This window comes from Salvelinus fontinalis, chromosome 18 (genome assembly GCF_029448725.1).
Source record: "Salvelinus fontinalis isolate EN_2023a chromosome 18, ASM2944872v1, whole genome shotgun sequence".
NCBI lineage: Eukaryota > Metazoa > Chordata > Actinopteri > Salmoniformes > Salmonidae > Salvelinus > Salvelinus fontinalis.
Genome location: NC_074682.1, coordinates 40333119 through 40358230, shown reverse-complemented (window position 1 = coordinate 40358230; position 25112 = coordinate 40333119). Strand labels below are relative to the sequence as shown.

At 42.6% G+C, this 25112-nt stretch overlaps 1 protein-coding gene across 3 annotated transcripts; it reads left to right on the top strand.

Moving 5' to 3' along the window:
- The first annotated feature begins 1672 nt into the window (after positions 1-1672).
- LOC129815500 (protein kinase C delta type-like) lies at positions 1673-24792 on the top strand. Of its 3 annotated transcripts, XM_055869389.1 has the most exons (18): positions 1673-2133; positions 10283-10418; positions 10698-10897; positions 11015-11084; positions 13993-14152; positions 14672-14703; positions 14905-14990; positions 15689-15818; positions 15901-16001; positions 16753-16852; positions 17041-17171; positions 17375-17548; positions 18094-18185; positions 20568-20630; positions 20915-21053; positions 21947-22135; positions 22255-22383; positions 22648-24792. In XM_055869389.1, exons 2-18 carry the CDS (start codon positions 10304-10306, stop codon positions 22804-22806), a joined length of 2070 nt encoding a protein of 689 aa, XP_055725364.1. In that variant the 5' UTR covers positions 1673-2133; positions 10283-10303; the 3' UTR covers positions 22807-24792. The 3 variants fall into 3 exon arrangements, 2 of the variants coding, with proteins under 2 accessions (XP_055725364.1, XP_055725363.1); XM_055869388.1 differs by lacking the exons at positions 1673-2133; positions 10283-10418; positions 10698-10897; positions 11015-11084 and adding exons at positions 11310-11911; positions 12052-13004; XR_008753437.1 differs by lacking the exons at positions 1673-2133; positions 10283-10418; positions 10698-10897; ... (2 more) ...; positions 22255-22383; positions 22648-24792 and adding exons at positions 11310-11911; positions 12052-13004; positions 20709-20775 and having other exon boundaries at positions 20915-20934.
- The last annotated feature ends 320 nt before the right edge of the window (positions 24793-25112 follow it).

Here is a 25112-nt window from a genome sequence, read left to right as displayed (position 1 = left end):
ACCTCTCCAGCTCAGTGGGTAGGTGTCTGTGTCAATGGTTGTGTCCCAAATGGCATCCTATTCCCTAGTGCACTATTTTTGACCGGGACCTATAGGGCTCTGTTCAAAAGTAATGCACTATACCTGTATAGGGAATAGGGTGCCATTTGGGACTCGGGCTATGTCTGTCTGTAGTGGTGGTGGGTGGTATTAACTGTTCCTGGAGGATAAAGGTATCTTATTGGCTGGGGGTCTTTGGCTGGGCTGTCATAACAACGCAAAGTCCCATTATGCTCACCAGCACGACAGGGCTTCCTTTCAATTTAATCAAACAATGATCACATTACCACATTACACTGAGCGGTTCTCATTAACTTACCAAAGAGACTCAGTGTAGATACTTAGTAGTAGAGATAGATAGTAGTACCACTAGGCAGAGGAGTCAGAAAGTATCAGTGGAACATGTACATCATGGACCCTCTGGGTGAGCATGTTGTCATTAACCGTGTATGTGTCCCAAAGAGCATCATATTCCATATATAGTGCAGGACCAGAGCTCTATGGGGTCCCATTTTGGACATAGTCGTGCACTATCTTCCTCCGGCTGCTGTGACCTATTAGAGCATTTAGAGCCAGTGCAGAGCTGGGAGAGTCAGCTGTGTGGAGCCAGATCCACCAGGAAACCAGTGCTCAATGTAATCTAAACATGCTAAATGTACCTCCCCTCAGTGTTCTGCAGCCCAGCAGGCGAGCAAACAGAGACAGGGCCATATTGCAGAATCATACGCCTACGGAGATGGAAGCAGTGGATTGATGGAGCCAGAGGTTTTTGGGGTCCTGGCCCCACACTGTCAGTGGTTGGTGGGATAGTTTTGGGGCAACAGTGTGTGTGTGTGTGTGTGAGTGTGAGTGTGTGTGTGTGTGTGTGTGTGTGTGTGTGTGTGTGTGTGTGTGTGTGTGTGTGTGTGTGTGTGTGTGTGTGTGTGTGTGTGTGTGTGTGTGTGTGTGTGTGTGTGTGTGTGTGTGTGTGTGTGTGTGTGTGTGTGTGCGTGTGTGTGTGTGTGGTAGTAGTACTAAATCAAAAGTGCCGAATCAGAAGCTGAGTTCCACACCCACAGGTGTGCAGAGTGGCGTCCAGCAGGATAAGGACTTCCCCAGTTCTGTCATGAGTCAGGATCTACCTGTTATGTAACCATGACTGGAGTAGAGCAGTGACACACACCTGTACCTACCTGTCCCACAGATGTCTTACCTTACAGCAGGGCGTACACACATACATGCATACACCCGCATACACACACACACAGTTTAATTAATGTATAATTAAGCCTCTATATGGCTATAGACAAATGTATATGTGCACTTAACTTAACTGTGAGATGAGCTCTTTAGTAGTGATGGTGTGTGTGTCTGTGAATGTGTGTTTGCCTATGTGTGTGCCTGCGTGTGGGGTGGATATATTTGCACATGATGCCGAAACATTGGATGATGTTGAGTAATTTACAGTTCTGGTGCCAGTTTAGCCTCAGGGACAGTGCTAGCAGCAGCAGCCAACTCTACCACCTCCACACCCGCAGAGTTCTGCCCAAACCCAGACTACACCCACAGCCTACCCGTGTGATCCAAACCCACACACATCAGGACTTTACGTAAAACTCAGCCCAAGTCTTCTCCCACATAGAGAGTTTTAGGACAGACATACTCACAGTACTGCACATATACTACACTCTAGCCTGTTTAGGAGACTACAACAAGTCACAGTGAAATTCAATGAGGGAGTGGAGGCAGTTTTGACTAAGCAGTTGCACTATTGTAAAACCAAAGGTTGAAGAGGGCAATCAATCATCATCACCCCTTGGTATAAATGTTTCATGATGTGTGTACAATAGTAAGATAATTCAATGTTACATAGGAGATGACCAAGAATCTGTGAAACCAAACGAGGACACTTGTGCATAATAACTAAGACTGCTGCGTCCACAGTGCAGTGTGTATGTAGCTACCTGGTCGACGTCACATTGCCACAGTCTACAGAGCAAGCGAGCAGTAAGGCTACTTCCTCGATCAACGGAATCACAGAACGAGCAACGGGAAGGAAGACAAGAAAAAGAAAAGTCACAGAACAATAAATAATCCGTACATTTGCAAGACGAGGTAAGTCAAGGGGAAAATACTTTCGGTCATTTGAACAATTGAGAAAGACGCATATACGTTCGTAACTTCGCTGTTGTTACGTTTTGCAATGTAGTTTAATACCCTTTTTTAGGTTGATTATTTAAATAGCCTTTATTGAAGAAAACATTAAGCTACATACAGTGCACTGGAAACTTTACGAAAACTTGCGCGAATACTAGGTAGCTAGTATTTCCGTAACCCCAGAAAATGAAGAAAACGTTGTCAACTGTAATGTTATATATTGATATTGGCGTGCACTGACATCCGCTACATTCCGGGTAAAAAAATTGTACAGTACAATTTCATGTGCAAGGGGCAAATGAATTATTCAATAGAAACTTGGCATTGTAGAATACTGGGGGAAACCGTGGTTGGTTTTCATACTTTTTACTAATTTGTGTATTTCTCAACACCATTTATTTAACTAGGCAAGTCAGTTAAGATCAATTCTTATTGACAATGACGGCCTACCCCGGACGACGCTGGGCAAATTGTGCCCGCCGCCCTATGGGACTCCCAATCACGGCCGGTTGTGATACAGCCTAGCATCGAACCAGGGCCTGTAGTGACGCGAGCACTGAGATGCAGTGCCTTAGACCACTGCCCCACTCGGGAGCCTATATTAGGCTATATCTTACGAGACTATTTTCAATATTAAGAGAAATACCAAGGTCTTGGGTTGAAATGGGGAACCTTTATATCCTCATATCTTACTCCAACATAGAGTTACAAGCCATTAAACACCACTTGTGACAAACAGCCACATCCAGGGTTGGTTGTCACACAGTATGGGCAAAGATTTTTATATCTAACCCAAGATAGACCACAGCCTGTCGTTTCCAATGGAGCAAATGAATCATAGTGGGCAGCACAAGTAAGGAGGTGGGCGGAACCAAGTACACTCGAGCCAACAAGGTGAAAAATGTGTTGAAGTGACCTTGAGCAAGTCAGTTAACCCTATTTTGCTCTATACTACTATGGCTGACACTATAAAATAACACATTTTACTGCACCTATCCGGTGTATTTGACAATTGTCGCAGTGTTTGCCTTTTTTCCCAGCAACAATTGATCTAATTTACAATAAAATAAACAATTGAAGCCGTTATTTGAAAAAAGTAAAGTCTTTATTTTTTTAACAGTATTTCTATCTAACATAATAAAAATAAATAAGTAAAAACATTTTCAACATAGTTTAATATTTTCTTTGACATTGTAGTTCTTACTCCACTCAAATTGTCATATCAACACATATCAACACAAAATAAACAGTAACCATCAGATATTTGGATGAAAATGAAATTTTTATGAAGTGAAAAAAGTAAAGCTGTTTTTGTTGAAACAAGGAAAGCTTTTTCAAACAGGAGCATGGGTGTGTGTTAACGTGTGTGTGTGTTAACATGTGTGTGTGTTAATGAGTGTGTGTGTGTGTGTGTGTGTGTGTGTGTGTGTGTGTGTGTGTGTGTGTGTGTGTGTGTGTGTGTGTGTGTGTGTGTGTGTGTGTGTGTGTGTGTGTGAGAATGTTGCTGACTCTCAGTCGGAGTCACATGACTCACAGTTTTGACAAGCAGGTCCGGACTGGACCAAACCTGAACCAATCAGAGATGCCTGTGTTTCACAAGTTTGGACAGCACAGTATACAGTAGAGCATAGTACAGTACAGTACAGTACAGTAAAGTAAACAAGAGTATAATGTACTCGTGCAGTACAGTATAGTACTGTAGGGTACAGTAAAGTAGAGTGTAGTTCAGTAGAGTATAGTATAGTACAGTAGAGCACAGTAGGATACAGTACAGTAAGGTAAAGTAGAGTATAGTTCAGTACAGTAGAGTACAGCACAGTAGGGTAAATTACAGTATAATGTACTGTATTGTATCCTACTGTACTCAACTGTACTGTGGTGTACTATAATTTACTGAACTAAACTAAACTGTACTCTACCTTGCTCTACTGAGTAGACTGTACTCTACCAAATTAAACTGTTTTGCACTGTACTGCGCTGTGCTGTACTGTGCTGTCCAAACTTGTCAAACAGATGTCTTTTCAACATCTGGAAAATAAGTATTCTAGGCATCTTTTTAATGTCATTTAGCTTACTGGGTACATTGTTACAATGGGGATGGTTGTCAGATTGTGACAAGCAACCCTAACATCAATTTGACAACCATCGCCAACCACCCCAATGCTAATTAAGATGCTAGTTACCACATTGCTTGACCTAGGAACTCACAAATAGGCTTGAAATAAATCTATCCCTTTCCTCGTTCCAATAAATATATTTTATGGATACTTCCATCAACTATTTATAAAAGAAATAACAAGCATACAAATGTTTACTTTCAACCATGAAACATTCTAATATTCGTCTCACCTCCATGTTTTGTGATCCTGTCCTGAATTGACCACATGGATGACCTCTCCTATAGAGGACACACATGTTTATGTTGAAATGATTACACAGTAATAATAAGCAGTGACAATCAATCCATGAGCCAACCAACCGTGGTCTTCCCTACTTCAAATTATTCTCAACTGTAAACGCACGGGTCTTATTGTGAGCAGACTGTCAACACATTTAATACATAAAACCAGACCTTACTCAGTTATGAGACAATGAGAGAAACCATTATTTTTCATTTGTAATACCTTGCTTTCAAAGCCCTCTGGGGTTTCTCAAGATCATGACATTCTGTGGGTTAATTGTGACATGCATGATGCAAGGAATTGCCATTGATGTAGAAGCAGTTTTAAAGACTTCCACTTATCCACACTGTTCAGTTTATTTCCCAATTACTGGACATGTCATGACCACTTCTGCATGTTTGTTGTTCACTAATAACTAGGTTGAAAACAAAGGTAGTTTCTATACATTTACTGTCAAACTTTTATATGCAACTTTACTTGCTAAAAGAAGCCCCTTTTTAAGTTGCATTGCATTTGATGAGTAACCACTGTGTCTTATCATAATGCCAACTGAATTTTGTGAACCACATCCACATTTGACAAACAGAGCACAGATGAAGCAAGAACAAGACATGATTTCTGCACACCCACCCGTTAACCAACTTGTACTGATCTGATGAAGATGTTGTGTGTGTGTGTGTGTGTGTGTGTGGAAATGTGTGTGGAAGTGTGTACAGGTACATGGAGTAAAGATATCATTTAACTTCCTATTCCATTGTGTCCCACTATAAATACTGGACTGTGCATTGTGCTGCATCCTCCATCACAGGGTGGTCATCTTTATCCATATACTACCAGGCTTTTTTTTCTGGATTAAAAAGGTATTTAGGTGGTGAGCGTGACAAGGGGCGTGGCAATGGGCATGGCTGGCGGACTGAATTTTAGAGAACATTTTAGAGGCATCTTGGTGGTGTTTTTCGTTGTTGCAATTTTAGCAATTTACTTCTGATCTAAAACTTGTCTTGAGCATTTGGCCATAGGTTCCCATCGCAATCGCAGTGAATATCCTCATTGTTCATGCACCTGGGAAAAAACGTTTTGGCATGGCGAATCCAAGCCTGATTAGGTCGGACTGAAATCATTGCATGCCTCATCCATGGCCTGAAGGAGGGTGGTGCGCTCATGGAGATGACAAGCAAACATCTTCCACTGGGGTCACATACCAAAATGTGTGGACTCTTGTCACTTTGGATTAAAGTGTCTGCTACATAAATGGCATATATTACAGTATTACAGCACTGTATTGGCCAACGCAATTTTAGTAAAGCAGTATGAACCTCCCCCTTTCTTGTTTTGGACATTCTGGATTATTTGCGTATTGGTATTGTATTGATATTGTATAACTGCATTGTAAGGGCTAGAAACACAAGCATTTCGCTGCACCTGCTGTAACATCTGCTAAACTGTAGTAGACAAACCAGTTTACATGTCAAATCTAAAGGTTTACCAAATGTTTAAGTGATCATCAATTAAGAGCAGTCAGATTAAGTAGTAGTAAAATATATTTTAACAAAAGAGAAGATAATCATGTCAAAAGTAATGTGAGCATTGCATTGTGAAAGGCAATTACTTTATATGAACATATATTGCAATGTGAAACATGTATTTCTAGATGAAACACTGATTAGGTGTTTATAGACTTTTTTCTATTGTATTATTGACTGTACGTTTGTTTATGCGTAACTCCGTGTTGTTGTTTGTGTCGAACTGCTTTGCTTTATCTTGGCCAGGTCGCAGTTGTAAAGGGGAACTTGTTCTCAACTAGCCTACCTGGTTAAATAAAGGTGAAATAAAAAATATGTATAAAAAAATAGGTTTGGTGAAAAAGTGACTATATAATTTTGTGTGCTGTACTTAGTCAATTAAAAATGTGCTTAGAGTTGCGAAACAACTGCCTTTTTGATTATCTATTTTGAGTTGTACCAAGAGTTGTGAAAATGTACCACATACTTGTGAAAATTGTACCGAAGCGATAAAAAAACTGTAAGAATCCCTTCCATAGTTTGACAGATCCCTTACACGCAGTGTAAAGAGCTCTCTGACAGAGAGTGGGCTCTATTTTCGTGTCAAACGCACGTTAGTTAAAATTTCGTCATGTAAAACTGGTGCACTGGCATTTTCCAGCCCTAACGCCAGGCTCTGCAATTTACCTGTCTAACACCAGCACGCTTGCGCTCAGATGGGAGAGGTGGAAATATTTTAGGCGTGTCCTTAAAAACACGACCCAAAGTGCTGATTTCAGGCAGTGCTGATAGGGATATTTAAGACCAACCAAAAGCTGGTTTTAGCGCTAACACATTTGGTTAAGGCATTCATTTTGACAGCGGAAACTCAGACTATCCAGCCATGACGCACAATGCCCATATGCACATGGAACAAAGGTAGCCCAATGTGCTTTTTGTGCCTGTATTTAGAAATATAAAAACTCATATTTTTCCCCATTTTATTTTATTTTATTAAAAACCAAATATAGCCTCTCCCTCCTCTCAATTAAGGCTTTTTTTGTCTGCCCAATGCAATCACAAAGTAGTCAAGACTGCCGATAAAGGGGTTGGCTCCTGAAACCGCTTGGAAATATATCTTAACCATCAAAGCTTTATTATAATATCAAGTTTGAGAGGAGTAAAACAGTGAGCTGACATTCCCTTTTTATGCATTGTAGGCAGGCCCACAGTATTTTAGCCATGCAGGTCCCGTTTTGGACGTGCGTAAAAACCCCTCCATGATGTAGGCTACGTTTACATGCCCATCATGAAACGAGAGATGATACCCTTGGTGAATACTGTGAACCTCGTATTTAGAAGTCATATGTAACCAGTAAAAATAGCTTGTTTTCCGTTTCATATGTTCAAAACCCAAGCCCTCCCATAGGCCTACTATAACGAAGGCTGGTTCAACAGCAATGCCTGTCTTTTTTATCATGGAGATTTTATGCTATCATTACATTTTACATGTATTTATTGTTGTTTAAAAAAAACTGGTGGCTTGTTTTTCGTTACATTTTATTACAACTAAACTTATTCGAATGATTCACCTTCCTGGTATTACGGTGACAAGGTCCGTGGCGTGCAACTTCTGGAGATGTGTGAATGCGATCTGATCTGTAAAATGGTTCCGATTATGTTCATAAAACATAGGCCTATTGGGAGCAGTATAACGCTGCGTGGAAATTCATATTGGATCTTTTGTCCAGCAACTGTGAGAAGGATGTACGTAAACCCTCCATTGCCTACGTTGTTTTAATATTATATGCCCATGGAGAAAGTATGGGGCCTGTAAGTGTGGCATAGACAATTTAAAACAAGTTGTTGTTTCGTTTTGATTACAATTATTCGTTCTCTTCTTAGGCTTTTATCAATCATTCATTTAATCTTGCTTATTGACAACGTTTGGCATGTCCATGCTCAGCCATAATGCAATTTACAGTAGGAGCCCCTATATCAGTGTTAATTCTATGTATATATTTTCACATTAAAACCAAGCAATTACTTAACGTATTTAGAAAATATAGGTCTACATTTTTCCCCCTTTTTTTTCTGTAAGCCATTTAACAAATTATAGCGGACTAACATTGGAATTGGAGTTGATTATACGCAATACATAAAAGACTGTAAATACACAAATTGAAGCAACCACATATTTTGCCTTTGAACACGCTCTGATTGGCCAGTGAGGGGCCAAGCCTCGACACACCCACAACTTGTTTATTCATCAATACCCAGCTCTTTCGAGCCAACGCCAGCAAGTGCGCCAATAATTGTGATAGTGAAAATAGCACAAATATTTCTGACACACCCCTGAACATATAAGCTACCGCCTGTGGTTGATTTACCATTGTGTTAGGTTTGTTCAAATAGAGCCCAGTGTGTGTGATGTCATTGTCTGAGGTGCTATCAGTCAGCTGTCTGTGAGTCATAAGGGGAAGATGTGTGAATGCGTGTCTGCATGGGACAAAACAATAAAAAGAGAGAGAGAGAGAGAGAGAGAGATGAAAAGGAAGGGATTATGAGCTCACAGCGACATTGGGTCCTTGAAAAGCGCTACATAAATATAATGTGCTATTATTAGTATTTTTATTATTAGGTTCAGTTGCTACCACATATACTGTACAGAGAGAGAACTAACTGGTGGACAAGGTTAGTTAACAATGGACCTTGAACATAGGAAGAGAAAGAGTCCCTTGTCCTTGTCAACCCAGGCTCTGATCTGATAGGTAATCAATATCAATCTCTGTGATTCCCTGGTAACACACGCACAGGCATGCACGCAGTCACACAAACACAGGCACGCACACACAGAGTTTATTATTGATCAACACCTGAAAGCAGCACAGCTCAAGGCTTGAACACATGGACACCTCCTTTAGTACACACTGCATGACATTCCTCTCTCTGTCTCTCTTCCGCCTCTTTTCTGTCCTCTTATGTTTTCTTTTTTTTCTTTCCTTGTTTTTGCCACCATTTCCTTGTCTCCTGACTTATTGTTGATGTGCATAGGTGGTGGTGTAGAGCTGGTGAATAGAAACACAGGACTTTGGACATATTGAGACCTGCCCCCTCCCAGGAATGCAGGGAAATACCTTCACTCCCAGAGCTACACTCAGAGAGAATCAGTCTTGTACAGCTAACCTTGTGGGGACACACAATTCAGTCCCATTCAAAATCCTATTTTCCCTAACCCTAACCCATACTCATACCCTTACTCTAACCCTAACCTTAACCCTAACCCTAAACCTAACCCTAACCCTAGATCCTAACCCTTAACGTAATTCTAACCCTAACACTAATTCTAACCTTAACCCTAAACCTCCTAGAAATAGCATTTGACCTCGTGGCAACCAACAAAATATCCCCAGTTGGTCAAAAAGGACTTCTGGTCCTCACAATAATAGTTATGTGTGTGTGTTAGTTAACACACACACACACACACACACACACACACACACACACACACACACACACACACACACACACACACACACACACACACACACACACACACACACACACACACACACACACACACACACACACACACACACACAATCTCTTTCTGTCATATGACTCGATTATGAGACTGATATCTAATCTCTTCTCCCTTTCTCTCTGTCTCTCCGCATTTCCCTCTACCTTATCCATTTTGCTTGTCATCTTGAGTGGATACATATCACACTTTAGTCTTTGCTTATACTTTTACAATGATCAAACAATGAATTAAATAAATATCCATATTAGTAGCATGTGACTGATGATGCAGGGTGTGTGTATGTGAATGTATAGCTCTCATCACCGTAGGTGATGTTCAGATGTCGTATCTTAATTTGATCATCCCGTTGTTGCAGGAACATTTTTAAGTGGTGTATTCAAGGTTTAAAAAGGCTTCTAAAGTTTGTAATTTCCACTTAAAAATGTCAGACTTGATTTGCCCTAATTAAAAATGTATCAACCCCTACAAAAAATGTCCAGTAATTATAATCCACAAAACAATTGACATTTCCTGTTGCTGCAGGATTATTTTCCTGCTGTAGCAAACTGGCTCAAATTAATATCCTACATCTGTAACTGAATCACGGCTGTCATGTGCGTATGAACAGAAGGCTGAGTGATGGACTGTTTCTAGAAATATTTTGCTGTGGTTACATTCTGCTTGGCCATGTCTTTGAACAGGTGGCCCAGTGACACGTCACCATGGCACCCTTCTTGCGGATCGCCTTCAACTCTTACGATCTGGGTGTTCTGTCCCCCCTGGCCCCTTCTGATACCCCCTTCTGTGTCATCAAGATGAAGGAGGCCCTCACCACCGGTGAGAATCTGACTATTACTATAGTCACTAGTGTGTTATAGTAGAAATATATTAGTCCCATTGTCCCACACAGTCACATTGTAACCCTGTCATTAAATACTTTATACTGTATGTCCTATGAAAGTCATACACGAGGACCGGTGTTGTACAGATATGCAGGTTTTTAGCTTGTTAGACAGGAGTATGAAAGAAATCTATTTCTATCTAACCTCTCTTTCTAACCTCTATCTATCCTCTCTCTCCTTCCCCCTCTTTCCCTCTCTCCCTCCTTCTCTCCAGAGCGTGGTAAGACGCTGGTTCAGAAGAAGCCCACCATGTTCCCAGCCTGGAAGGCCAGCTTCGACGCCCACATCTACGAGGGGCGTGTCCTGCAGGTGCTGCTGATGAAGACTGCAGAGGAGCCATTGGCCGAGGTCACAGTGGGCATGTCTGTCCTTGCCGAGCGCTGCAAAAAGGCCAACGGCCACGCTGAATTCTGGGTAAGAGGGACTTTGACTACAGTCTGATTCACCACTGTCCTGCATGAATTGTGTGTCTAACTTGCAGATGATTGTGTGTATGTGTGTGTGTGTGTGTGTGTGTGTGTGTGTGTTCAGGTTGACTTGCAGCCCTCAGGGAAGGTGATGATGGCAGTGCAGTACTTCTTGGAGGGAGCAACTGATACAGGTGAGACTCAGGAGATGAAGCCCACCTCTACTCTTCTCATCCTCCTCTGTTCCCCTCCTATCTGGTCTGTTTTTGATCTATATTTTATATGTCATGTTTGTCACTCTGAAGCTGTCTGTCTGTTGCCTTGGTTCTCATCTGTTCAATGCTCACTTTTGGAGTACAGACGGAGCAAGAGGGAACAGAGCAAAAGTCCCCACAAGAACAGTAAACAAACTAAAATTTGACCAACTGGGGACATTTTGTTGGTCCCCACGAGGTCAAATGCTACTTCTAGGAGGTTTAGGGTTAAGGTTAGAATTAGTGTTAGGGTTAGAATTACGTTAAGGGTTAGGAGCTAGGATTAGTTTTAGGGTTAGTAGCAAGGGTTATGTTTAGGATTAGGGTTAAGATTAGGTCTTTGGGTTAAGGTTAGGGTTAAGTTTAGGGTAAGAGTACTGGAGTTGCAATTCAACGGCTCAGACACGAGAGGTATGTGGCAGGGTCTACAGTCAATCACGGACTACAAAAGAAAAACCAGCCCCGTCGCGGATCACGATGCCTTGCTCCCAGGCAGACTAAACAACTTTTTTGCTCGCTTTGAGGACAATACAGTGCCACTGACACGGCCCGCTACCAAAACCTGCGGGCTCTCCTTCACTGCAGCCGAGGTGAGTAAAACATTTAAACATGTTAATCCTCGCAAGGCTGCCGGCCCAGTCCTCAGAGCATGCGCAGACCAGCTGGCTGGTGTGTTTACAGACATATTCAATCAATCCTTATCCCAGTATGCAGTCCCCACATGCTTCAAGAGGGCCACCATTGTTCCTGTTCCCAAGAAAGCTAAGGTAACTGAGCTAAATGACTACCGCCCTGTAGCACTCACTTCCGTCATCATGAAGTGCTTTGAGAGACTAGTCAAGGACCATATCACCTCCACCCTACCTGACACCCTAGACCCACTCTAATTTGCTTACTGCCCCAATAGGTCCACAGACGACGCTATCGCCATCACACTGCACACTGCCCTAACCCATCCGGACAAGAGGAATACCTATGTAAGAATGCTGTTCATCGACTACAGCTCAGCATGTAACACCATAGTACCCTCCAAACTCGTCATCAAGCTCGAGACCCTGGGTCTCGACCCCACTCTGTGCAACTGGGTCCTAGACTTCCTGACGGGCTGCCCCCAGGTGGTGAGGGTAGGTAACAACATCTCCACCCTGCTGATCCTCAACACTGGGTCCCCACAAGGGTGCGTTCTCAGCCCTCTCCTGTACTCCCAGTTCACCCATGACTGCATGGCCATGCACGCCTCCAACTCAATCATCAAGTTGGCAGACGACACTACAGTGGTAAGCTTGATTACCAACAACGACGAGACGGCCTACAGGGAGGAGGAGGTGAGGGCCCTTGGGGTGTGGTGTCAGGAAAATAACCTCTCACTCAATGTCAACAAAACAAAGGAGATGATCGTGGACTTAAGTAAACAGCAGAGGGAGCAGCCCCCTATCTACATCGACGGGACAGTAGTGGAGAGGGTGGAGAGTTTTAAGTTCCTCGGCGTACACATCACGGACAAACTGAAATGGTCCACCCACACAGACAGCGTGGTGAAGAAGGCGCAGCAGCGCCTCTTCAACTTCAGGAGGCTGAAGAAATTCGTCTTGTCACCAAAAACACTCGCAAACTTTTACAGATGCACAATCGAGAGCATCCTGTCGGGCTGTATCACCGCCTGGTACGGCAGCTGCTCCACCCATAACCGAAATGCTCTCCAGAGGGTAGTGAGGTCTGCACAACGCATCACCGGGTGCAAACTACCTGCCCTCCAGGACATCTACACCACCCGATGTCACAGGAAGGCCAAAAAGATCATCAAGCACAACAACCACCCGAGCCACTGCCTGTTCACCCCGCTATCATCCAGAAGGCGAGGTCAGTACAGGTGCATCAAAGCAGGGACCGAGAGACTGAAAAACAGCTTCTATCTCAAGGCCATCAGACTGTTAAACAGCCATCACTAACATTTAGTGGCCGCTGCCAACATACTGACTCAACTCCAGCTACTTTAATAATGGAAAAATTGATGTAATCAATTTATCACTAGCCACTTTATATTATATAATGTTTACTTACCCTACATTACTCATCTCATATGTATATTCTGTACGCTATACCATCTAATGCATCTTGCCATCTTGATATAATTAAATGTATCAATAGCCAGTTTAAACAATGCCACTTTATATAATGTTCTCATACCCTACATTACTCATCTCATATGTATATACTGTACTCTATACCATCTACTGCATCTTGCCTATGCCGTTCGACCATCACTCATTTATATATTTTTATGTACATATTCGTATTCATTCCTTTACACTTGTGAAATTGTTAGGTTATATTACTTGTTAGATATTACTGCATGGTCGGAACTAGAAGCACAAGCATTTCGCTACACTTGCATAAACACCTGCTAACCAATGTGTATGTGACAAATAAATTTGATTTGATCTATTCCGCTCTCATCTGTCTCACTCAAGCACACGTACACACACACGTACACACACGTACACACACGTACACACACGTACACACACACACACACACACACACACACACACACACACACACACACACACACACACACACACACACACACACACACACACACACACACGTACACACACACACACACACACACATTCTTGCAGTCATGTATAGGTTTTGTGTATAAATACCTGTCTGTTAGTTTTTTAAACATAGTTCTCTTACTGGCTCTATAAGGTTTTGCCTGTTTTCTTAAACCAACAGTGGAGCAAGCACTCCAAATGTTGTCACTACTGTTCCTAATGCTACAGTGATGTTTCTTAACCATAACGCTCTGCTGTTAGCCTGACTCTCTCCATGTCACCTATAGAGGGCAAGCCTCCCACAAAGGAGGAGGTAGGGGGTCCCACCATAAACCGCAGACGAGGAGCCATCAAACAGGCCAAGATCCACGAGGTCAAATGTCACGAGTTCATCGCCACCTTCTTCAGACAGCCCACCTTCTGCTCCGTCTGCAGAGAGTTTGTCTGGTCAGTTATTCATTTTGTCCAGCCGCCTGTCCTCATGGCTCTTTACTCCTAGCTCTACTTTTTGTTAGCTTCATGCTAACAGAAGTCATTCCCTATTTACAAGTTTTATTATCTCTTCCATTCATCCAATTTAAGTCTTGGTCGGTCTACTTTATACTGAGAGACTGAGTGAAGGGATAAGATAAGGCAATATCTTAGTATGGCCTATGATCTCCTCCTATCTATCTAACTTTAGGGGTTGTGTTTCCGGGAGCGGGTCAGAAGTCTTGCATTGTCTGGAAATACCCACACAAGACTTATCAACATTTAGCAATGTATTCGCAAAATCAGCACAGATTCCACTACTACTGTTGTGTTCTGGTAGAATAGGTTGTGTCTCTGGAAATGGTGGATGAGTGTCTGTGTGCTGCTTTATAAACGGTTCTCACCTGTCATCTATATAGTCCATTCTCACTTTGTCTCCATTCATCATCACTGGCCCTCCACAATCTCTCACTCTTATGCCTTTGTATTCTACAGGGGGCTCAACAAGCAAGGGTACAAGTGCAGACGTAAGTGTACAGTAATGTGGACAACCTACTGCTATACAACCACATACACACAACATCATAGATACACACCTATAAACACTGTAGTTATAAACACTACCTCAATGCAGAGCAGATTGTACAGCCCTACCAGTGACTTCGATATCTGCCTGTATGAATGGTGCTCACCTGTCATCAATGTTCTCCATATCTCTTCTCTCCCAGAATGCAATGCAGCTATTCACAAGAAATGCATCGACAAGATCATCGGCAGGTGTACGGGTACGGCAGCCAACAGCCGGGACACTGTGGTACGTTGGGACTACTAGTTAATTAATTGATTATTACTAGTTAATTAATTGATTATTTATTAATTTACTTATTTGTGTCAATCCAATGTGGAGTTTACTCCCTATAAGGTGTCCGTTCCATTGATTAAACTGGTCAGGAGGTTTTCCTCCATTAATAATGTGAACAATAGCTGTGATGCCATTAGCTGTCAAGGTGTCATAGGGTCAGAGTCCAAACTAGTAGGCATTAATCAGACATGTAACCTCGACCAAGGATGAGGTCCCCTCACATCCCCATCAATATTCATCAATAGAAAGGACCAAAGAGCACAGGTAACTGAGCTTAGAGGTTACATTCAAACATGAGGGAATCTCCCTTCACTCATATGTGAGGGGTGGTGAGAAGGGGTGTGTTCTGAGTTAGAAAGGGGCGTATATAAGGCCCTCTCTAGACTAGAGAGAGAGCAGGAGAGGAGACCAAGAGAAAGTGTGCCTGTCTATGGCAGTCTACAGGACCCCACTGAAACTACTACAGACAGGACCTAGGCTCAGGAAGAATAACACCAGGGCACGCAAAACAAAAGAAGATAGGGAGAGAACAAGGCAGGAAGGAAGGAAGGAGAGAGAGAGATGCGTAGGCCATGAGGCACCCTCCCAGGCGGGGGTTTTGCCCCCCGATACCGATCTGGGTGTTGATGAGTTGTGTGTGTCCATCACAGTTCCAGAAGGAGCGCTTTAAGATAGACATGCCACACCGCTTCAAGAACCACAACTACATGAGTCCCACCTTCTGTGACCACTGTGGCAGTCTGTTGTGGGGCCTGGTCAGGCAGGGCCTCAAGTGTGAAGGTAAGGAGCGGCGTGTGTGTGTGTTGCGTCTGCATTGTCATTGTATTTAACTGTATACTGTAACTCTTCTATGCTCTTGTAGATTGTGCCATGAATGTGCATCATAAGTGTCAGGATAAAGTGGCCAACCTTTGTGGAATCAACCAGAAACTACTGGCTGAAGCACTTACACAAGTCAGCCAGGTGAGTGAGCTGATTGTGTGCATGTGCAAGCATGCAGGCATGTGGGTGGATGTGTGTTCTTGCAAGTGCACGTGTGGGTGTGTGTGCATTGACATATGTTACTGAATGTGTGTGTGACACCTGGCCCAGATCGACTGTATCTGTATGGCTATGGGAACCTGAGCTTCTTGTCCTGGGCCCAGTTTTTCAAAAGTTCTGGATTTCGGCTATCGGATAGGATAAAATGCATAGAAAAATAATTAATAGGACGGGAGTCCCAATTGAAGTCAATGATTTCTCTGTTCTATTCATTCTATTTCTATGCATTTTATCCTATCCGATGGGTGAAATCCAGATAGATAACCATTGAAAAACTGGGCCCTGGTATGTTTATGGACAGGAAGACTTTTTGTGGTGGTGAGGCTTTCAACAACTGTAATGCTCCTTATCATGGCCCTGTCTAGGCAATAGCAATTAACTACCTTCCCCTGGACACTATGTTTATATATTATGTTATGACTGTGGTCTGACTGAATAAGCTGCTATGTCATTCTTAAGTCAGCATTATGTAGGCCGTATAACAATGGGGTCAAGTGAAATGCTGAATAACTGTTCAACAACAGTATTTTACAGCCCTGTCTCCATACAGTGTAATGCATCTTTGTTTATGGATATCTGTCAAAGGTGACAACGAAGGTGTTATTTGCTTCTCCCTCTCATCACCCTTCTATATATGTATTATCTCTCCCCATATTTCCTGAATGTCTTTCAGAAATCCTCCACTCGGCGCTTGGACCCAACTCTAGCTGACCCAGATATAGGAGTCTATCAGGAAGTCAATAGGAATTCCACTAGTGGTCTGGATGTCAATGGTCAGTCTGTGTGTGTTTGTTTTTATGAACATATTTGATGATGTGTTATTTTAAATTCACTTAAATCAAGTTTGTGTGAATGGTTTGGAGTAAAATATGTTTTTATATATAACGTTAATTATAATAATGATGAATATGATGACAATTGTGGTGACAATTGTGGACCTTATAAGCTGTGTCTTCCCCAGACGGCCACCCTTATGGCAGGCTGTGGAAGGGCTCCAGCCCGCATCCCCCATCTCGCCTCACCCACCTGACACTCATCAACGTAGACAACTTTGTCTTTCACAAGGTCCTAGGCAAGGGCAGCTTTGGCAAGGTAAGCCTGGTACAGCAGACATTCAGGATTCCAGAGCAGTAAAGCTCACCACAGTACAGTTCACATACAATGAAGCAGTAGGGACAACAGACTTTCATATTACCACCAATATAATATTTAATCAGGCTCTCCTCTCTTCTTTTGTTTTCTCTTATTTTCTTCTCTTCTTTCCTTTATTCTGCCCCCCCCCCTTCTCTCCCCAGGTCCTGCTGGCAGAGTTGAAAGGTCAGGGGGAGTGGTTTGCGGTGAAGGCTCTGAAGAAAGACGTGGTTCTGATGGATGATGATGTGGAGTGTACCATGGTGGAGAAGAGAGTCCTGGCCCTGGCCTGGGACAACCCCTTCCTCACACACCTCTACTCCACCTTCCAGTCCAAGGTACGGACTGTAGCCCTACACACACACCTCTACTCCACCTTCCAGTCCAAGGTACGGACTGTAGCCCTACACACACACCTCTACTCCACCTTCCAGTCCAAGGTACGGACTGTAGCCCTACACACACACCTCTACTCCACCTTCCAGTCCAAGGTACGGACTGTAGCCCTACACACACTCCTCTACTCTACCTTCCAGTCCAAGGTACAGACTGTAGCCCTACACACACACCTCTACTCTACCTTCCAGTCCAAGGTACAGACTGTAGCCCTACACACACACCTCTACTCTACCTTCCAGTCCAAGGTACAGACTGTAGCCCTACACACACTCCTCGCTCCCCTTTTTGTGTGTCATTCTGGTTATTATAGCAACACCATTTTTTCTGATTAACATTACTAATAACAATAAGTATCTACAAAAGCTTTCTCCAATAAGAAGTGATGTAAACACAAACTCGCTATCATAGCTTATTACACTACTACTGTGCTAGGTAGCTTTACAGTATGTGTTATGATGCTTGACCTTGACCGTGTTGTCCTCAGGAACACCTGTTCTTTGTCATGGAATATCTGAATGGAGGAGACCTGATGTTCCATATTCAGGAGAAGGGACGCTTTGACCTCTACAGAGCAACGTGAGTTTCCCCAGTCACACAGACGGAGATAAACACACACCCCTAATGTCACTATTACTCACTCATAGAGACATACAGACACTCACCACCAATACTTTGATGGAAACCAGACAGCTATAAAGCAAAGACGGTGTTTACACAGTGTGAGACTGTAGCTGAGTGTTATGGGGTTATGGGGTTTCCCTGCTACATACAGGGAAATTATGCATTGGTGGATTTTGGGTTGGTCACTGTCCATGGGTAGCTGTTCACCATGCAAACGGGTCTGTGTGTCTCTCTCTGTCAGTGTGACTGTATTTGTGTTTGCAGAAGTCCCACAAGAGAAAGACTAGATTCAGATAGTTTGAGTGAGGTCAAACACAGAGAAGGTACAGAGTCGCATGGCTGTTGAGCCCTTCTGAGTGTGGATCTGAAATGGGATGTTAAACTAACTGGTGCTTAGTTATAGTGGTGTTAAAGTTTTTCAGTCGTTAGGTGACTCTATCCCCTCTATGCTCAGGACAGGTGAGATGACAGGAGACATTCACTTCTACACTGTTGCCAGCTATACCCGATCCAGCATTGGCATCTGCTCCTATTGTCCTCACGCACGCTCCCCGGTCCTCAAGGACAGTTTCAGAAAGGGAGAGAGATGTTCAGAAAGGGAGAGAGATGTTCACCTCTCTGCTCTCACTGTATTAATCATTAACTAATTGTGTATGGGTGTGTTTGTGTGTGTGTGTGTGTGTGTGTGTGTGTGTGTGTGTGTGTGTGTGTGTGTGTGTGTGTGTGTGTGTGTGTGTGTGTGTGTGTGTGTGTGTGTGTGTGTGTGTGTGTGTGTGTGTGTGTGTGTGTGTGTGTGTGTGTGTGTTTGCACAGCACACAAGCTGGCAGTGCAGAATGGAAAGTCTCGTGGGTTTGGTTTCCTGGTTATGTAATATGTTTCCCTGGGTAGTTTGGTGAACTGTTGAGTTTCAAATGAGTCCCACTATCACAGAACAATAAACCTGTATCCACTAACTGACCCTAAGCATCTTAACGCAGTGGCACAGAGACACTGGGCCGCACCCTAAACACACTTAACACTGTAAAACCCAATACACACTGTTTCTTACTGAGTTGCCTCCTCACCATTTGGCATACTGTTGTGCGGTTCCCCCAGAATACTACACTGTGTATGTGTGTGTCTACATGCATGTGTGAGTGTATATGGGTCGTTCCACCAATAGAGTTCCTTTTGGGTAGTGTAATTTGGTAAAGAAATTCAATAATTTTAACATTCTGTCATAAAGACCACATGTTCTTCATAAAAACATGTTTTCCCAACTAAAGAGGTTAAATAAAAAAAATACATTAGTAAGAGCCAAATAAAGTAACAGGGTTGACCCTAACACAGTAGATGTTTTCAACATTAAATCCCCTTGTGACAGGGGGATTGGAATCTTGTTGTGTGCAACACTGAGGGGCAATTAAAAGTTTGGTTCACGTAACAGGGTTGACCTTAAAATGAGGTACAGAGGTAAATGAATCAGTAATCACATGAAATGAATAATAATCTTCAGAAATGACTTTGTCAAATCAACAAAATAACTAGGGTTTTACCATGATGGTGAAAACTTGGGGGTTAAGTGGGTTAAAATATTCCAATAAGTCAGAAAAACATGATGAGGGACATGTCAAAATGCTGTTTTTTGGAACTTTAACAAGTCTTTATTCATACAAAAAATCGGATTTATTGAATTCTCCCTGTGGTCTATATTAAAGGGCACATCATTTAATATAACAGGCTTTTAAAATTCAATATTGGTGCACAATTTCTATTTAAAATATCAAAAGCGCTCTGTTCGTTGAACAAACTACCCATATGATGGTGTGTGTGTAGCCGGTTGATACCAGGACGGCTGATGCGTGTGACGGTATCTACTTGTGTGTTGAGTGAGAGTCAGAGTAGAAACCTGTCTGGACAAAGCTTACTTCAAGTCAATCATTCAGTCTCTCAATCCCAATCAATCACCAGCGACAAGAGCATACACAGTCTCTCTCCACTTATGTCAAGGCCCAATCAGTTTCCCCATGCCAGAGTTGAAAAGAGAAGCAGGAGGTCAGAGATAGTGTAGGCTAATCCTTCAGTTGTGGCTAGGCTGGGGCCACTGGGCCAGGAGCACCTCTCAGGTTTCACCCTACAGTATGAGGCCATTGTTCAGCTCTCCTCTCTGAGCACCACTCTATACAAATGGCCTCTTCAATAATGCAGCTAGCTACACACTGGACTGGAGTCCTCAGCGACAGACAGCAGTGTTCAGGGACTAACTCAACAGGAAAGTAGATAGAGTAGTACTCTGCTGCCAGCCAGCTGGATCTCTAGACTGTGTAGTGATGTTTATCTATCTTTTCTCCCTCCAGGTTCTACTCTGCTGAGATCATCTGTGGCCTTCAGTTTCTGCACTCCAAAGGGATCATTTACAGGTAAATAGCAAATGCCATCATCAGCACTCTAATGTACACTCACTAACTTCTTACTCACTCAATCACATTACCATACAGATAAAAGAAAATGGCCAGAGCCCTTCCACCAAGGATTGATATAGTGATAGTATCACGTTGTGGGACAGTGAGTATGTGATTATTAGCTGTGCTTTTCTATACTGTCACAACTCTAGTCACCCTCTCAACCTTTCTACACCACACATTTCTTCCCACCCTGTCTTCCCTCCAACTCTCCCTCACTTGTTTTGTCTTTCTGCCCTCAGAGACCTGAAGTTGGACAACGTGATGTTAGATCATAGCGGACATGTAAAGATAGCAGACTTTGGCATGTGTAAGGAGAACGTGTTTGGAGAGAGCCTAGCCACAACCTTCTGTGGGACTCCTGACTACATCGCTCCAGAGGTATGGAACACAGACATACACTCTCAGAAAAAAGGGTTCCAAAAGGGTTCTTTGGCTGTCTACATAGGATAACCCTTTTTTGGTTCCAGGTAGAACCCTTTTGGGTTCCATGTAGAACCCTCTGTGGAAAGGGTTCTACATGGAACTCGAAAGGGTTCTACCTGTAACTAAAAAGGGTTATTTAAAGGGTTATTCCATGAGGACAGCCGAAGAACCCTTTTAGGTTCTAGATAGCACCTTTTTTTCTAAGAGTGTACTGTATACATGGCTGCATCTCATGACACCCTATTCCCTATTTAGTACCCTACTTTTGACCAGAGCCAAAGTAGTGCACTCTGAGAGATGGGTTAGGTAACAACATCACAAAAACGATGCGCACGCTTCAATGGGGCAGAAGTCTGTGTCCATGTGTTGTTGTGATTCTGGATGGCCAGATAGCTAGCAACAATGACAAGAAGCTGCCATGTGGGAAATCATATCTGGCTGTTTTGAGTTTTTTTCACTGATGTCAAGTTTATGCTAATATGGCAACAATTTTGAAGCTAGCTAACCAACAACTGTAATGATGTATTTGAGAGACAACAAGTGTTCATTGTGCAAATGTATTTATGTTTTCAATAAAAATTGGAGACTAAGTACAGTTTACATGTTCTCAACAATCTAAGCCAACCCTGTCTGTTATGCTCCATAGTTGAGTCTGTTTCTCTCCTCCTTTGTGTGTTTTTATCCCTTGCTCACTGTTTCTCTCCTCCGGTTTTGTTGCTAAACAACCAACCCGCCGATAGGGAATAGGGTATTATTTGAGAAGCAATCACTGCGACTATACCTTTGCGAGTGTCTCACTATGATGATGTCACTGACCGTGTCTTTCTATCTGATGACGTCACTTTTAGATACTGCTGGGTCAGAAGTACTCCTTCTCCGTGGACTGGTGGTCATTCGGGGTGCTGCTGTACGAGATGCTGATTGGTCAGTCACCCTTCCATGGTGATGATGAGGACGAGCTTTTTGAGTCTATCCGCATGGACACGCCACACTACCCTCGCTGGATCACCAAGGAGGCCAAGGACCTGATGGAGAAGGTCTGCTCACCCCCATTCCCTCCTCCCATACAGTGTCCTATTCTGCCTCGGAGTCTATTTCTCTCCTCCTTTGTGTGTTTTTATCCCTTACTCACTGTTTCTCTCCTCCGCCGCTGCAGCTGTTTGAGAGAGACTCGACTCGCAGGCTAGGCATCGTTGATAACATTCGTGTCCACCCCTTCTTCAAGACCATCAGCTGGCCCGCCCTGGAGAGGAGGGAGGTGGAACCCCCCTTCAGACCCAAAGTGGTACGGTCTAGACATGAGGTTTTATAGTGATGATAAAACAGTTGTAATATATAGGCCTACCATAATATAACACACAGTATTTGGGGTCGTTTCAAAGGGGAGAAGAGGCTGTCACTGACAGCCATTCATGTATCTAAACAAAGATCTACAATAATTAAACTACTGAATGTTCAGTAGAAATTAGGCATAATTTGATTCATCACCGATTGTCTCCATGTATCACTTGTCCTCCCTACTGATTGACATCTCTCCTGCCAATAACAGAAAGCCCCCAACGACTGCAGCAACTTCGACCGAGAGTTCCTCAGTGAGAAACCCTGCCTTTCCCATGGTGACAAGAACTTCATGGATTCCATGGACCAATCAGCTTTTGCCGGGTTCTCCTTCATCAACCCAGAGATGGAGCTTCTCCTGGAAAAGTGAGGGAGGGGCCTGTCAACCAATCCCCATGCTCTTAGTTCTCAGTGACATTACTGGGGTCATAGGGGAAGCCAGCGATACATTACTAATGGGTCGTTCCATGAAATGGTTGCCTTTTGGACATGCAAAGTTTGAAGAAATTAATTTACAAATATATTTTCTTTCAGCATTCAATTGCATTCAATGTGATCAAACCCTCAACTTGAGTGAGCTGTTCAATGTTCAGTATTTGTGACTGTAATAGAAGCACAAGCAGTTTCCGACGGATAAACACATTTTTCCATCTCAGACATAAGAATCCTATGAACTAAGAGCATTTTATCTTCACTTGTACCACATTGTCAACCCTGTTACCTAAGACACTTATGTAACTGCCTAACTATTATTTAAAAGCATGTTTGAGATAAATCCAACATTTTCTCATTGATTAAGTATTCCTTGAACAAATAACTCACATATAATATCAATCTGATAAAGTTACCGTTGGGCCTCTAACAGGGTTGGCGATAACATTGTTAAGGTTTTAGGTGAAGATCATCCATTACTCCTCATGTGATGAAGAGCATGGGACCGACTACATGGTGCTCATGAAATTAGGAACTATATTTATGTTCCACACATAATGAAAGTTTAATCAAATAAAAATATTCCTAACAATAATTGAGCGAACGGGGTTAATGTGTTGAGATCGACCACCTCAGTCAAAGATGATAAAACAATTATAAATAGACCTAAAAGAGAGAGAAGACTTCCTTCCCTTTCCACCATGCTGTTCAGAAGACCCAATTGATGTCTACTGCTGTGAATCATTTAAATTGGTGAGAATGGTCCATTATTTAAAAGGGACAATTTGTTTGCATAAGGGTTGGCCTTAAAAATGAGGGACAGAAGTGAATGCATCACTAATCACATGAATATAAATAATCATCTTCAGAAATGACTGTCATAGCAGCACAATAACTAGACCTTTACAATGATGGTGAAATTTTGAGATATTTTGAGATTAAGTGGGTTGAAATGTTCCTAGAAGTGACACAGGGTTGATGGAGGGACATGTCAAAATGCAGAATTTTGGCCTTTATTCATGTAAAAAATGTGATTTATTGAATTCTCGATGTGGTTTAAATTATAGTGCACTTCATTTACAGGCTTTTAAAATTCAATATTGGTGCATCATTTCTACTTAAAATATCAAAGGGACACAAAAGGCACCAATTTCGTGAAACGATCCTAGGGTCAGGGTCAGTTTGTCAATGTGTCCTGATTCATGTGATCAAACCCTCAACTTGAGTGAGTTGTTGTATGTTAGTATTTGTGACTGCAATAGAAGCACAAGCAGTCTTTGGTACTTAGAGAAATTATAGGATTTAAACTTATACAGGAATGGGCCTATGTTGTACAGATATACTGTAGGTGTTACTGTTTTGTGTGCATGCTAGGGTGTCCAGATGTACACGGGCGGCCTTATATTTTAATGTCCTGACTTGTATTAGGGTTGGAAGGTGTATGTGTGTGTATGTGTGTGCGTGTTTGTGGCTGTGAAAGGAAATGTTTAAAGACCTCATACCAACACCAACCACCTCTCAATCACAACAACCTCTAAATGTGTCACATATTCTTGAAAGATTGACTTAATCTAAATGTCCAGTTCGTCACTGCATGGGGAGCCTTTGCCTCTATTGTGTGGTCATTTGGACTGTGTGCCATGTAGTGTTAAGAAGACCAAGTTCAGACTGAGCAACTACAGGTATTGTTGCCGTTACATGTAGCCTCATATGGGACAGGGAAAGATTTGGTGTATGATTATTGTGCTTATTGTGTATGATGCTACGTGAATGTCTTTATTTGAATTGAACTTATTGAGATGCTGTATATAGATCTATATATCTATATGTATATTGTTGTAAAATGTATATTATTGGTGTGCTAAGGATGTGCTTTTTTACTGTCTCCATCTTTTACATCTTAATAAAAAATCATCAACTCCTAGTGTCTTCAGTCATTCTGCCATATAAAGCACTTTAGATAGCAGGGAGTGACGTTTTATAAACCACACTATCACTGCACTCAAGAAGAAATGGCCTTTGCTTTCTGCAAATTGTGAACAGACACAGAAACGCACACAATTGGCACAAGTAAATGTTATGTCCATTCTAAAATCATTTTTTTTTGGGGGGGGGGGGGGGGGTATGCGATGTTGAATGTAACATAGCAGTATTCCCATGAGACTTTCCTTTCTTATTTACAGTAGTTCCTGCATCCAAAACTCAACGCTGGGGTGACCACGCCGCCTAGCGGGCCACTTGCAT

Bases quoted from the DNA above. Each gene is read 5' to 3' on its own strand.
- LOC129815500 (XM_055869388.1), top strand. From the start codon at position 11,754: ATGTTAATCCTCGCAAGGCTGCCGGCCCAGTCCTCAGAGCATGCGCAG. The intron at 14,704-14,904 runs GTAAGTGTACAG...CTTCTCTCCCAG, and splicing joins GCAAGGGTACAAGTGCAGAC to AATGCAATGCAGCTATTCAC. The intron at 22,384-22,647 runs GTACGGTCTAGA...TGCCAATAACAG, and splicing joins CCCCCTTCAGACCCAAAGTG to AAAGCCCCCAACGACTGCAG.